The sequence below is a fragment of the Gouania willdenowi genome, chromosome 13, assembly GCF_900634775.1.
Source record: "Gouania willdenowi chromosome 13, fGouWil2.1, whole genome shotgun sequence".
In the NCBI taxonomy this organism is placed as follows: domain Eukaryota; kingdom Metazoa; phylum Chordata; class Actinopteri; order Blenniiformes; family Gobiesocidae; genus Gouania; species Gouania willdenowi.
In genome coordinates, this window is record NC_041056.1 from 4,251,437 (window position 1) to 4,265,059 (window position 13,623).

Sequence of the window (13,623 nt, forward strand, 5' to 3'; positions counted from 1 at the left end):
CCCCTGTCCTTGAGTTTGACACGTGTGTTTTAACTGGTTTGTATTGTATTTGCTGCATTGTATTGTGTAGCTTTTCATCCTATTATTTTTTCACTGTAAAACAACTGTTGTTTTTAATGTGCTCTATGAATAAATTGACTTGACTATAAAAGTGAAGTCCATTTAATGAGCACATAAGCATTTAGCGTAATAAAGTTACAGGTGGGTGTTTATTCCCTGCATGATTAATAATTGTGATTTAATGTTACTGCAAGATTGTAGGACTAGGAAACACATTTTACAGCGTATTCTTTTTATTTTTATTTTTATCAGCAGCTTCAAAGCCATTACCTTTGCTGTTTCTAGGAGATTACTTTTTATTTTTAAGTCCCTCGTGCTGATGTTGACTTTAATACTGTTTTTTTTGTCCGTATAAGTATTTAAACCTTCAATTGTTGCTCAGCTTTCACCACTTCTCAGAGCTCAGTAATGGACACTTAATCAGTTTCAATTAGATGTAAATTAAAGTCTTTCACAGTTACTCGTGGCTTTCAAACAGGATAATCATGGTTTCAAGAAAAGCCAAGTAAAGATTCTAGGGCATTGCATTCTTAGAGGCAACATGACTCCTTCCTTCACACAAAAAATAAACCTAGAAAAATGTTTAAAAAATTGAATGGAGTCATTTCAGTGCATTAAAAAAATTAAAACTTCCATTGAGTTAGAAATTATTCTACATTATACTTTGTTTCCTAAGACACTGGAGAAAAGTCCTAAAAGGAAACAGCACCAGAACATTTATTCATTTTTCATGTTATGTTGGTGAAAAGAGTTCATCACCAAAAGCTGCTTCATGAGTACAGTTTTTCTAAATACATTTTACACCAATTCACTTAATTCCTTCAATAAAAGGCCTGAACATGTATGTTTTCCATCAACTCATTCTGGTTTCTCCCCTCAAATGTTTAGAAAACAGGATTCCCCACAGAACCTTAAAAAATCTTAAAAGGCATTAAATTCATGAATCTAAAAATAAGGCCTTAATTGTCATTAAAATGATTTCAATCAGTGTTATAAAAGTTTTACATTTTTAACACATAAGTATGATTTTATGATTGTAGATAGTCTCCCATTTCAAAATAAATGGCAACATTCATACATAATTAATCACGACAGCAGAAGCAACTACAAAACGGTGAAGTATAGTTGCTTTCAACATAATGGGGAAATTGAATTTAATGAAAATTGCCTGTCCAACGAAGGCTTTTCTTAATGGCTTATCTTAATGATTTTAATTTTTTGTATATTTTGGTTGTTTTTGATAGATTTCTGGCTATTTTTGTAGTCTTGTGTGTTTTTGGAGTGATTTTGATTATTTTAGTCTGTTGTTTTTGTTGGGTTTTTTTACTGTAGTTTTGTGTGTTTACTGTTGGGACCTGCAGTTGCACGTCTTCACTAGACACTGGAAAAAATTGACCCTAACCCTATGTAATTTATGCGGTGTTTTTTTTTTTTTTTCTTTTTTCCCCTCAATTGTGTTTACTGTGAAGTTGGTATTAAATTTAATTTCAGTGAGCTTGTGTGTGAATTCTGAAGGGGTATACAGAAAATATATCTTTCATATAAAAATCCCCTATCCGCTTTTGAATAAAATGCTAAATTTTGAATGAAAATGCATTCATTTCTGGGCTTCTTCTTCTCCCTCATGGTACGATCTAAATCCTTACTATGAGTGATCATGTGTCCTCACCTTCACTCGAATTCAATGCCTTTACATAGGATTTACATAATTGCAGTGCAAATATGTAACACAGTGCGCTACAGTCTCTTTGTACTTGTAACTTCAGGGCCGTGTACACAAATGTGTGCGTGCAGAGGTTCATTCACAGCTTCAGCACAGCAGTGAGTGGCTCTGACATTGGCTGAGCTTGTGACTCATTCTCCCAACGCTGTTGATACCAAAGCTAGAGGGAGGAAGGAAAAAAGGTCTCATGGATAAGAAAGAGGTGCTTTAGCATATTTCTGTTTTTGCTATTTTTAGAGTTAAATCACCCCAGCTGGAGTCTGTTTTGGTTCGGGACTTTTCTTCACACGTCAAGGTTTCTCTTTTAGTTTGGGGAATATATTTTAGTTCATGATTGAGGTAATATTTATGTCAGCCACACCCGGTAAACAAAAATCTAAAACATGCATTTATAGATACTACTTCCTGTAACTATTGTTTTCACCACAACTGTGTCCTCTTTCCTGACACTTATTTGTGGTTTTGAGCATTAAGGAATGTACCTTAGGGCAGGGGTTTTTAACCTTGTGGTCAGAACCATATTTGGGGTCATAAGACATTGGGAGGGGGTCGCCAGATGACTTTAAGAATTTTTTTTTTCTTTAAATTTAAGCTAATTTTTGCTTTTTTTTTTACCATTTCTCTCATCACTTTTTCTTACCATATTTTTGCTCCTTTTAATGCATTTTTGCCACATTACCCCCATTTCTGCTTTTTCTCCATCAAATTCCAATGCCTTTTTGCCACATTTCCACCTAAGGTTTTATGTGTTTACCCATTATTGTCACTTTTAACCTTTTTACACCATATTTCATGCTTATTTGTTTAACCACGTTCATGATTTGTCATGCCCATTATTCGCCGGTTTAAACTCATTGTGATTTGTTCACCCAATTTTTACAAATTAAAAAAAAAGATTAATTTTAGAAAGTTTATTTTAAAATAAATTAAATAGTACAGATGTGCTAAAATTAATCTTTTTCAAAATATTTGAAAAATAATCAGAATCTGAAGTACTTAATTGATTTTCGGGGGAAATTACTTTATTACAAAGGTCTGAGAAATATTGCAGATGAAAAGAAGTAACACTCAACACTAGGGTACAGTTTTCCCAGGGTTCGGTATGTATCACAGTTTTTGGGCCACAGTAACGGTACGGTTACGGCAATCGCAATATTGATGGAAAAATCGCACAAATTGTTCAGCCCTTATATATATATATATATATATATATATATATATATATATATATATATATATATATATATATATATACGCAGACAGACATAAACAAACATACACACATATATACAGTGAAGAAAATAAGTATTTGAACACCCTGCTATTTTGCAAGTTCTCCCACTTAGAAATCATGGAGGGGTCTGGAATTTTCATGGAAGGTGCATGTCCACTGTATGAGAGATAACCTAAAAAGAAAAATCCAGAAATCACAATCTATGATTTTTTAACAATTTATTCGTGTGATACAGCTGAAAATAAGTATACGTTAATATTTGGTAGAGTAGCCTTTGTTTGCAATTACAGCGGTCAAACGTTTCCTGTAGTTCTTCACCAGGTTTGCACAGACTGCAGGAGGGATTTTGGCCCACTCCTCCACACAGATCTTCTCTAGATCAGTCAGCTTTCTGGGCTGTCGCTGAGTAACACGGACTTTCAGCTCCCTCCAAAGATTTTCAATTGGATTTAGGTCTGGAGACTGGCTAGGCCACTCCAGAACCTTGATATGCTTCTTACGAAGCCACTCCTTGGTTTTCCTGGCTGTGTGCTTTGGGTCATTGTCATGTTGGAAGATCCAGCCACGACTCATCTTCAATGATCTGACTGAGGGAAGGAGGTTTTTGGCCAATATCTCACAATACATGGCTGCAGTCATCCTCTCCTTAATACAGTACAGTCGTCCTGTCCCATGAGCAGAAAAACACCCCCAAAGCATGATGCTACCACCCCCATGCTTCACAGTAGGGATGGTGTTCTTGGGATGGTACGCATCATTCTTCTTCGGTGAGTGGAATTATGACCAAAAAGGTCAATCTTGGTCTCATCTGACCACAAAACTTTCTCCCATGACTCCTCTGGATCATCCAAATGGTCATTGGCAAACTTAAGACGGGCCTTAACATGTGCTGGTTTAAGCAGGGGAAACTTCCGTGCCATGCATGATTTCAAACCATGACGTCTTAGTGTCTTACCAACAGTGACCATGGAAACAGTGGTCCCAGCTCTTTTCAGGTCATTGACCATGTCCTGCCGTGTAGTCCTGGGCTGATTCCTCACCTTTCTTAGCATCATTGAGACCCCACGAGGTGATATCTTGCATGGGGCTCCACTCCGATTGAGATTGTCCGTCATGTTTAGCTTTTTCCATTTTCTAATGATTGCTCCAACAGTGGACCTTTTTTCACCAAGCTGCTTTGCAATTTCTCCGTAGCCCTTTCCAGCCTTGTGGAGTTGTACAATTTTGTCTCTGGTGTCTTTGGACAGCTCTTTGCTCTTAGCCATGCTGACTGTTTGGGTCTTACTGATTGTATGGGGTGGACAGGTGTCTTTATGCAGCTAACACCTCACACAGGTGCATCTGATTCAGGATAATACAGTGGAGTGGAGGAGCACTTTTAAAGGCGGACTAACAGGTCTTTGAGGGTCAGAATTCTAGCTGATAGACAGGTGTTCAAATACTTATTTTCAGCTGTATCACACGAATACATTGTTAAAAAATCATAGATTGTGATTTCTGGATTTTTCTTTTTAGGTTATCTCTCATACAGTGGACATGCACCTTCCATGAAAATTCCAGACCCCTCCATGATTTCTAAGTGGGAGAACTTGCAAAATAGCAGGGTGTTCAAATACTTATTTTCTTCACTGTACATAAATGTAAACAATGAAAAGAGAGTAGAAAATACATTAAGGAAAAAATAGAATAAAAATGTTACAAATATATACAAGATTGAATAATAATAATAAATAAAATGTGATAAATTTTTCTTAAATCAATAAAATACTAAAGCTTCTACATACTGGTGTGATCAAAAACTTTAAGATTTATTTGTACAAACTCTATTTATTCCTCAAATGTAAAATATTTCCGTACGCTATTTATTTTTTTTTAATAGTACGACCCCTTTGTGTTTTTTTTTTTTTTTTTTTTTTTTTTTTTTTTTTTTTGTTCAATGCAAATCATTGTGAAGGAACACCTCTCTGACCTTCATTATTTTCCCTCCTGGGATTTTAAATCTCTTGTCTTTTTGGGACAGACTGGACTGGTGGTTTTGTCATTGTTGGCCCTTACAGCCACGTCAGCTAAACCAGGGCTTCAGTTGACTCGAGGGAAGGGGAGGAGGAGGAGGGTGTGGCCTATATATATATATTTTTTTTTTTTTTTATCTGATCTTCGTCACCACTCGTGCGTCAGATTGATGTAAGAGTGGGTGGTTTATTTCCCTCCCCTCATTCCCCACCCAACCTTTATTTTTCCTCTCTCCCCTTTAGTAGGAAAGAGTTCCTACTCTAACCTCTCTCACCCTGTCATTTTTTCTTTTTACCTTCAGTCCCCTGGAGTCGATATGCACAAAGCCTTTCCCTCTAAACGGCCAGTGTTTAAAATGCTAATGTGATTCATTAAATTTCCTCATCGTTCACGTCAGCAGCTCCAGCTCAAATTACCCTGGACACTGTTGAAGCAGGTGCAAACATTGAGCACTGCAGTGGAATACCACAACATAATTCATTTGCTTTTAAAAAAAGGAAGTGAATCAAGTTAACGGTGAACACTGTGAACTCCCACTTAAATGATAATATAATCTGTAATCAATGATGATTGAGTGACTGCCTTCAGTCCAGTTGTCTGCGCTGCCGTGCTCCCTGCAAGAAGATGTTTGTCCATCTTACCTCTCGAATGAATCACAGCTACTTGCCCTTTTGCCTTCAGTACGAGACGTCTACCCATTTGTCTTACGCTAGGTTTATTAGCAGGCACCAGCTACCCTTGCATTGTCATCAGTCAACGTGTCACTATTATGTCTCACACCGGATTTTCACTGGATGCGTAACTTCTCCGTAACGTCTCCTCTGCGCGACTGCTGCGTAATCCGCTGTCCCTCAATCCCCACCGCCTCCGTCTACGATCTGTAGCTGTTGCAGCGAGGACTCGGGAGAGCTCATTAATTCACGCGCATAATCGCACAATATATTTATGTATTTGTTCATTGCAAATTTCCCCTTGTGGGACGAATAAAGGATATCTCATCTCTCATCTCTCATCTCATCGGATCCTCATTAGCATCCACCGTGGTGGTTGCTAATCTTCCTGGGGTCCATTAAAAACAAAATCAAGATTCTAGTACATGTAAGAACAGAAAGAATTAAAGACGGTTGAAATATATACAGAAACATTACATAAAACGGTACATCAAGACACATTTTCATTACACCAATAAATACATTGTAAAAATACATGATATTTACATTAAAATTGGTAAATAAATAAATAAATAAATATATGATTTTTAAAGTATTTTTAAATATGCGTAAAGTTGAGATGTTTTTCAGGTCCCTTGGCATTTTTTTCCATATGTGAAAAGCTATAAAAACAAAAAGACATTTGTAAATAGTTGGTATCAGGATGATTGTTGACTAAGATGGAGTTTAAAGCAAGTCAAGTATTGTACGAGTGGATACGATGGGAGTATTTCATCTTTTCTTAAAATGATCTCGGTGCTGGAACATACTACAACATTCTTAGTGGTTGATCTCATTAAAACATGTATTACCAGAAAACAGTTGTGCATAAGATGCAGGTGCGTCAATTTTACTCTACGTTGATTTTTTTTTTTTAATGTTTTGCGAAGGAATTGATTTTTCAAACAAATAATGTAAACACTGCACTGTTTGTGCTTGAAAAGGAATAAATTAAATTTTCTGTTACTGTATAAACATAATCACATTTTTGATATTTAAGATGGCATTACGGTACTTTTTTGTCGTAAAAAAAAAGTCATAAAAAATCAGATGCTTACATAACTTAAATTATAAAGTTTGAATTACAAATAAATAAGTCTGTTTAAAATGTTTTTTTAATTGTGTTGTTTTGCGTCGATGCTGATATTTTTTGGGACATTTTACAGTTATTTAAAGTTAATCCAAAGTCCATTTCGATAAACAATTCCCAAAGTTTCTATTTTTGAATATTCCCGTGGAATTTCCACCCTTTTGCAATTTGTGATTGTTGACGTGACCTAGCAGGAGTTACTGATGACTGCTTAATAAATACCTGGAGAGGTTCCCTGATTGTACACGTGACAGAAGTAAATTGATGAAATGGATCATCTTTGACACCTTTTATTCACAACTTTCTCACCCGTGTTGGTCACCTTAACAAGTATAGTTGTTTTGTTATTTTCACATAGAAACATTCCTGCTGGACTTCAGCCCCTGAGTGGGTGGTGCCAGGCAACGTGTGTGTCACGATTTTGTTTGTCTTTGTCTTGTTTGTCTCCACTCCACTTGTAAAGCCTTTTTATAACAAACATAACATCTGACACCTGAGCTTCAGTGTTTCTCACTTGAGTTTGTAACACTAAATGTGTGAATGTGCAAACTCTGCTCAGAGGTCCCTCTTGTTCTCTTCGCTCCACTTTCTGCTGAACTGTCACTTAAGCCACTTTACTGGCTTCACAACAGAGAGGAACACTTTGCTTCTCAGCACTTTGGTCACATGGTCTCTTGGTGTTTGTTGCAGACGATACATTTTTTTATCAGATAAAGACATAAATTAAGGCTCACAGATAAATCATTTGACTATCATTTGCTGGAAAAAAACGATATAACAGATTAAAATCTCCCCTCGATGGTTTGTTTTGATCTCCTCTGTAAACACTCTTATTCCTCTTATTGAAATTACCAGAAAATATTCAGGCATTGCATTGTGGTATGTGGAGTCCCGTAGATGGTTGCATAGAAGTGTTTTTACTTCATTTGTACTGTGATTTCTTGTGTTTGCCCCAAAATCGTTGCCCAAGTCACACATTTCTGGTGTTTTAACGGACTGAACGTTGCGGCAATTCAATGCGGATGTTTATTTTTGGGGGTTTACATGAAAAGATCAGAATCTGGCCAAAATCGAAAGTCTTGCAAAGTGAGGTGAAATCCCAGGGGAATACCAGGAGCAAACTAGAACAAAAATGGAGTCGAGCGAATCACTGTCCTCCTTTTCTGGTGAGGAAACGCAAGAAATTGCAGTAAAAATGAATTAAATACACTTCTATGCATCCGACTTCACTCGTAACTTCTGCGAAATCTCATCCCGCGAAACTTTGCTGCTGAAGCATGGACGCTCCAAACCTCCTTAGGACTCCGTTGTTGATTGCTGTGTAATGTTGCAGTGATAATTTTAAATAAGTATAATAACGCTAAGAAATGTCTTTCTCTCCTTTTTCCGCCCACACCGAGTCAGAGGAACATCTGTTTGTGCCTTTACTCTGTTGCTTCTTCACCTCAGTCTTCCTTGTTTGTCTTGATTTGCCGTGTAACCGCTGTGCCAAATGCCGCGTTAGAGACTTCTACTCGAATATAATTGCATGGCACTTTCCCAGATCTCTGATTGGCCAGCGTCATGCTCCTGTATTTCTAAAGTTAAGTTACAGCTTGGAGAAAGAGAAGAGGTTCACTGTCCACTCAGAACACTTTGGATTACAATATACTCAAAGATTATTATGGATTTTTGACCAAATAACACCAAGAAAAATTACATAACTTTAAAAGTCCCCCTCTGTTGTAGCAAAATGCAAAGGTTCCCTGGTTGACAAATGTTTAGAGGACAATGCACTCAACCAGATTTCAACACATGAAGACATTAGAAAACACATTGGGAGTCTTTTTGGTCATTACGTTTAGGGCTTGTTTAGATGCCTAATGTTTGGGACCTACTTGGTTTTTCTAGTTCTTCTTGGTTCTATACCTCCCTAACCTTTGCCTGTTTCTCCTTTCAGGTCCAGCTCAGGTTCCCATGATGTCTCCAAATGGTTCAGTGCCTCCAATCTATGTGCCTCCTGGATACGTTTCACAGGTTGTCCAACTTTATTAACGTTCAGTCTGTTATTTGTGTTCGACTGCTCACAGCTGCCATGACACCCACCTCTTTTCTTTTTTCTTTTTTTCATGGTCTCTCATTTAATTCAAAGATCATAGAGGAGAACGGAGTTCGACGGGTTCTGGTTTTACCGCAGCAGCCAGAGTTCCACCCAGGGGGGCACTCCCCTCTCCACCACCCTCCACCTCCACCCCACACCCACCTGCCTGCCTTTATCCCACACCCCGCCATGATGCCCCCTCCCCCACACATGTACACAGGCATGGCAGGGGGAGTGGGCGACATGAGCTCTCAGTATATCTCCCAGTATCATCCAGCGCATATCTACTCAGAGCAGGGTGAGTTGGAGACATATTTGTGGGGGTTCTTTTGGGAGTTCTCGCACTTTATACTATCCAGCTAAATGTTGACAAGCCTTGTTAAGGACATGCTAAATTGTACAGCTTCCTAAACTCGGTCATTAGATTAGATTTGATTATACTTTATTATCCCACAATGGGTAAAATCCACCTGTGTTGGAAATGTCATACTCTGTACACTATAAGCTCAATGAGTATATACTGGCTACTATAAACTATAAGTGTGATTAGGATAAGCGTTCCCACTGAAATATACGTAGAAGTTTCCCAAGATGCATTTCGAACCTACATCAAAAACCTGAATCACACTGAGGCTAAGTATCTCCGCCTTTGAAAGTTCTGAAAGCATTTTAAGTGCGAAAGTGACCATGTAGAATTAATATCAACATGTGCTCATTGATGCATAAAACTCACAAATAAACATTTCATTCTGATATTTTGGAGATTTTTGTAGACCCTCTATTGTGCTATTGACAAAACCTCCTGTTAACTTCAAAATAAGAGCCCTATTTACAAAAGCGTTACAAAACTAATGGAAGACTAGAAGAGATGGTCCCAGGACGACTTTACGTTCCACTTGCAATGCATCACGGTGCGGTTGAGTATGACTAGTGTGCCCACCGTGCATACTTCAAAAATGTCCTGATATAGTATACATTCGGGTAGAGCTGGGCAATATATCGAGATTGAAGATATATCGATATATATAGATGGATCACTCAGTGAGTCCTAACCCATCTGGGTATTTCTCGTGTACTCAATTTTTTTATACAATCTAATGTGAATGCACTACATACTAATTTTTACGTCAAACTTAGTATGAGTAGTATGTTAGTATGACAACACAGCCATACTATTATTTAACAGGAGGAATTAATAAATAATATTGCATGCGATACCTGTCTGTGAAGATTTAGCAATAAATATTAGATAATATTCCGCATGATAAGAACAGTTTATTAAATGGGGAATTTTTAAAAAAATGTTTTAACTGATTAAATAAATAGTGCAAGTGGAGAGACAGAAAACAACATGTTATGTTATCCTGAAAGTTTAGCTTTTTTTTCTTCCAGTCTCTGCAGATTCTCACCCACAACACGGACGCCCGCTATTTGTTCACCGAGACGACAGAACTAGCAAAACACACGAACGTCTACAAAAGAAGCTAAAGGAGCGTCAGGGAGGAGGTGGAGGAGGGTGTGGACAAGTTAAAGACAGCCCGCCATCGTCGCCCCAGAAGTCCTGCGGCAGCCCTCCAACCACAGACATTCATAATGGAGTCGGAGGGAAAGTGCTGGAAACGGAGCAGCAGGGGCAGCTCCGGCACACCGTGGTCAGCTCTGATAAGCAGACAGCAAAGGGCAAAAATGGAGAGTCGTTGGGTAAGGAGACAAATTTAGTAAAAGTGACTAACCGGGGAACTGGAGAAAAGTTTTCCACTCTTCACAAAGGTTTAATTTGATCAGAATGAAAAGGAACCTTTTGGGTGAGATCTGAATCATCTTCTTGCCTTTTTAGATTTATAAGCAAAGCTAGAATTAAAAATAATGATCATGGTTATTTCTGGCTACCAGCACACGGGAGTTTTGCTTTTGCTGATCAAGTCGCCTCTCAAATTAAAGAACGAGACACATTTTGTTTTGATGCACTTGTCTTGCCAACAAAGAAATGCAAATGTCAAGTTTCGAAGAATATTTTGAGTTCCTTGACCCAAGGCAGAAGTCCCATTGGGCAGAATCAGTTCATGGTAGCATCTATCTACCTTTGGTGGAAGTTTTTTGTTCTTAAATGAGTGATACTACTATATATAATTTAACGCTTTGTAGTAGGACTGTGCATTGCCATGAATCTGATCATATGTTTTGCATGTCACGATGCGATAAATCCCAATACTAAACAATATGATAAACAACGTGATATATTTTACCTTTACAAGTACAAAATGATATGAAATACAATGTATTCATTTTTTTTTTTTTTTACTTGAGAACAAGCAGTGTTGGGAACGTTACTTTAAAAAAGTTATTTGTTATAGTTTCTCACTACTTGTTCCAAAAAGTAACTGAGTTAGTAATTAAATTATTCTATAATAAAAGTAACTCATTCAGTGTTGTAATTAGTTACCGTTCCTAGTTACTTCATCCACAAAGTAACTCAGTTACTATATTGATTACTTACACCAAAAAGTAATGCGTTACTGGAAAAAGTAACTTTTGAGTTACTTAGAATTAAAGAATGTATTATTTATTTTGGGTCATTTGTGTCCATACAGCTTCATATTAGTGCTGTAATAATACAATAATCGACTGTTGATCAACTGTTATAAAACAACCATAAATGATGTGCATATCAAGCACAAAACAGCTGCTCCAAAATTAAAACAGTAATTTTTCAGCCATAGCACAGTAATGTAAAGTAAGCTGTGTGTATTCCAGGTGCACATTCTGCTGTTGAAAATGCTTTTAAAAATAAATGTGGAAAAACAAATTCACAGAATTTTTCTCAGCTACACAATGCTAAACATATCAGTCTAACGAGCTGCTGTTAGCAGTGATTCAGCAGTAGTGACAGGCTGCATATTTAAAACAACATACCGTGCAATAGTTTGGCTGATCTGTCCCTGGATAACAGTCACAGTCCATTAAAATCCCGCCGCACCGTTAGCTTAGCTTCACTGATGCATCTTTTGGAGACAAAAATAATGCGCGTATTTCCACTCTGAGAAGCTCGTCCTTGGCTCGCCATGATTGCCGCACGTGATGTAAACAGAAACGCTGACAATGCTTCTTCTTCTACTGTTTTACTGTGTTTGGCACAGCGTCCTGCAAAAATATGTAGTGCCACTGTAAACAGTACACTGCAGCTATCAAAGTAACAAACGCACCATATTGTAACGGTAACGACGTTATTTCTTTAGAAAAATATTGAGTTACAGTACTAGTTACTGTAAAAACTGATGTTGGTTACCGCCCAACACTGCTCATTACCAAGGAAAGTAACTATTTGTGTTACTGTTGAAAAAAAAAAGTTGCTATATGTCAAAGATTTCAGATTTTTTAGATGCGTGTGTCGTTGTGAGGTGCTTCATTAAATTCGAGTTGCTTACAACAGATGTGGACAAAGTCTTCTCTCCTGGATATAATGAACACTTCACATGTACGTTCTTGCCTTAGACCACAATTAATTTAAAGTACTGTTTAAATCACCACCTTAAAAATAACAACTTTTCATCAGACTGCTCCACACTCACCAACTCTGCTGCTTCATCAAATCTGTAGCGCGCGCGTGTGTGTGTGCTGGCACATGTGTAAAAACACTGGCTCTGATTGGCTACCATGAAACATGACGTCGCCTTAGCCAATCATAATCGTTCACCTTGTTTTTAACCCACCTCTTCACTACAGCTGCGTATAAAGCCAGGGGTGTTTTCAGATAACAGTTTATTCAATCAGTGTATGTAACGCACCACATTTAACGTTCAGTAACGTTAACGGCGTAAAAAGAAAGAATACCCCGTTACTGAAAAAAGAAAACGCCGTTACCTAACGCCGTTATTTTAAACGCCTTTATTCCAAACACTGAGAACAAGTAAATGGTAACTAACTGTAATTCAAGTACAAATATCAAAAACAAGTGGTATGTTTATCAAACTGCCAAATTACATTTTTCTTAAAACTTCAACTTTTGCTTCGACAACAGATTGTGGTTCTGTTAAGTTCTGAAAGTCTTGAAAAAAAATCTATGAAAGTGTCCAGTATGTTTTATCAACTTCCAGCTAAAATGCATTAAGTCTGATGTGGTTCACTGACACCTAGTGATTGGGTGTTTATGTGCTGCTATGCATATGTTAGCACAATTAAATGTTTTTTTTTTTTTTTTTGTTAAAAAAGATGATTTCAAAAAATCCTTTTTGGATCAATATGATAATCGCGCTGTGAAATATTGCTAAATATCTTTTTTTTTTTTTTTTTCCCTACACCCTTACTACATTGTAGTCACTGTTTTCTCTTTTTGTCTGTGACACCATGACACAAAATCTCATTGTTGTTTTGTCTTTTTATTCTCAGAGCTGGACAAGGAAGCTCAGGCAATGCAGGCCTTATTGAGCACCATCAGTAAACCAGAGGTTGGTATTCAATTGTATTTTTTTCCATTCATTTACTGAAGAAATTGTTGCAGTTCGTATCTGAAATTGTCGTGAATTTAAGCTACCACTGGGTGCCATTATTGAATTCTCTGTTAACATTGATGGTGGTCGTTGCATGTGTTAATTGACATATAGTTTTTGTTGTATTGAGGCAGTACTATTATACAAAAGTGGTAGAGTGGGTCGTCCAATAACCAAAGGGTTGGAGGTTCGAATCCCACTCTATCTGAGTCATTGTCGTTGTGTC

At 37.4% G+C, this 13,623-nt stretch overlaps 1 protein-coding gene across 3 annotated transcripts in view; it reads left to right on the forward strand.

Moving 5' to 3' along the window:
• Nucleotides 1-13,623, forward strand: part of fndc3a (fibronectin type III domain containing 3A) — a 61,543-nt gene that overhangs the window by 25,275 nt on the left and 22,645 nt on the right. For all 3 annotated transcript variants that reach the window (XM_028464463.1, XM_028464465.1, XM_028464464.1), the window contains 4 exons: nucleotides 8,770-8,846; nucleotides 8,962-9,208; nucleotides 10,303-10,611; nucleotides 13,297-13,355. In XM_028464463.1, the coding sequence (XP_028320264.1) occupies nucleotides 8,770-8,846; nucleotides 8,962-9,208; nucleotides 10,303-10,611; nucleotides 13,297-13,355 (692 nt within the window). The remainder of the gene's footprint in view (nucleotides 1-8,769; nucleotides 8,847-8,961; nucleotides 9,209-10,302; nucleotides 10,612-13,296; nucleotides 13,356-13,623) is intronic.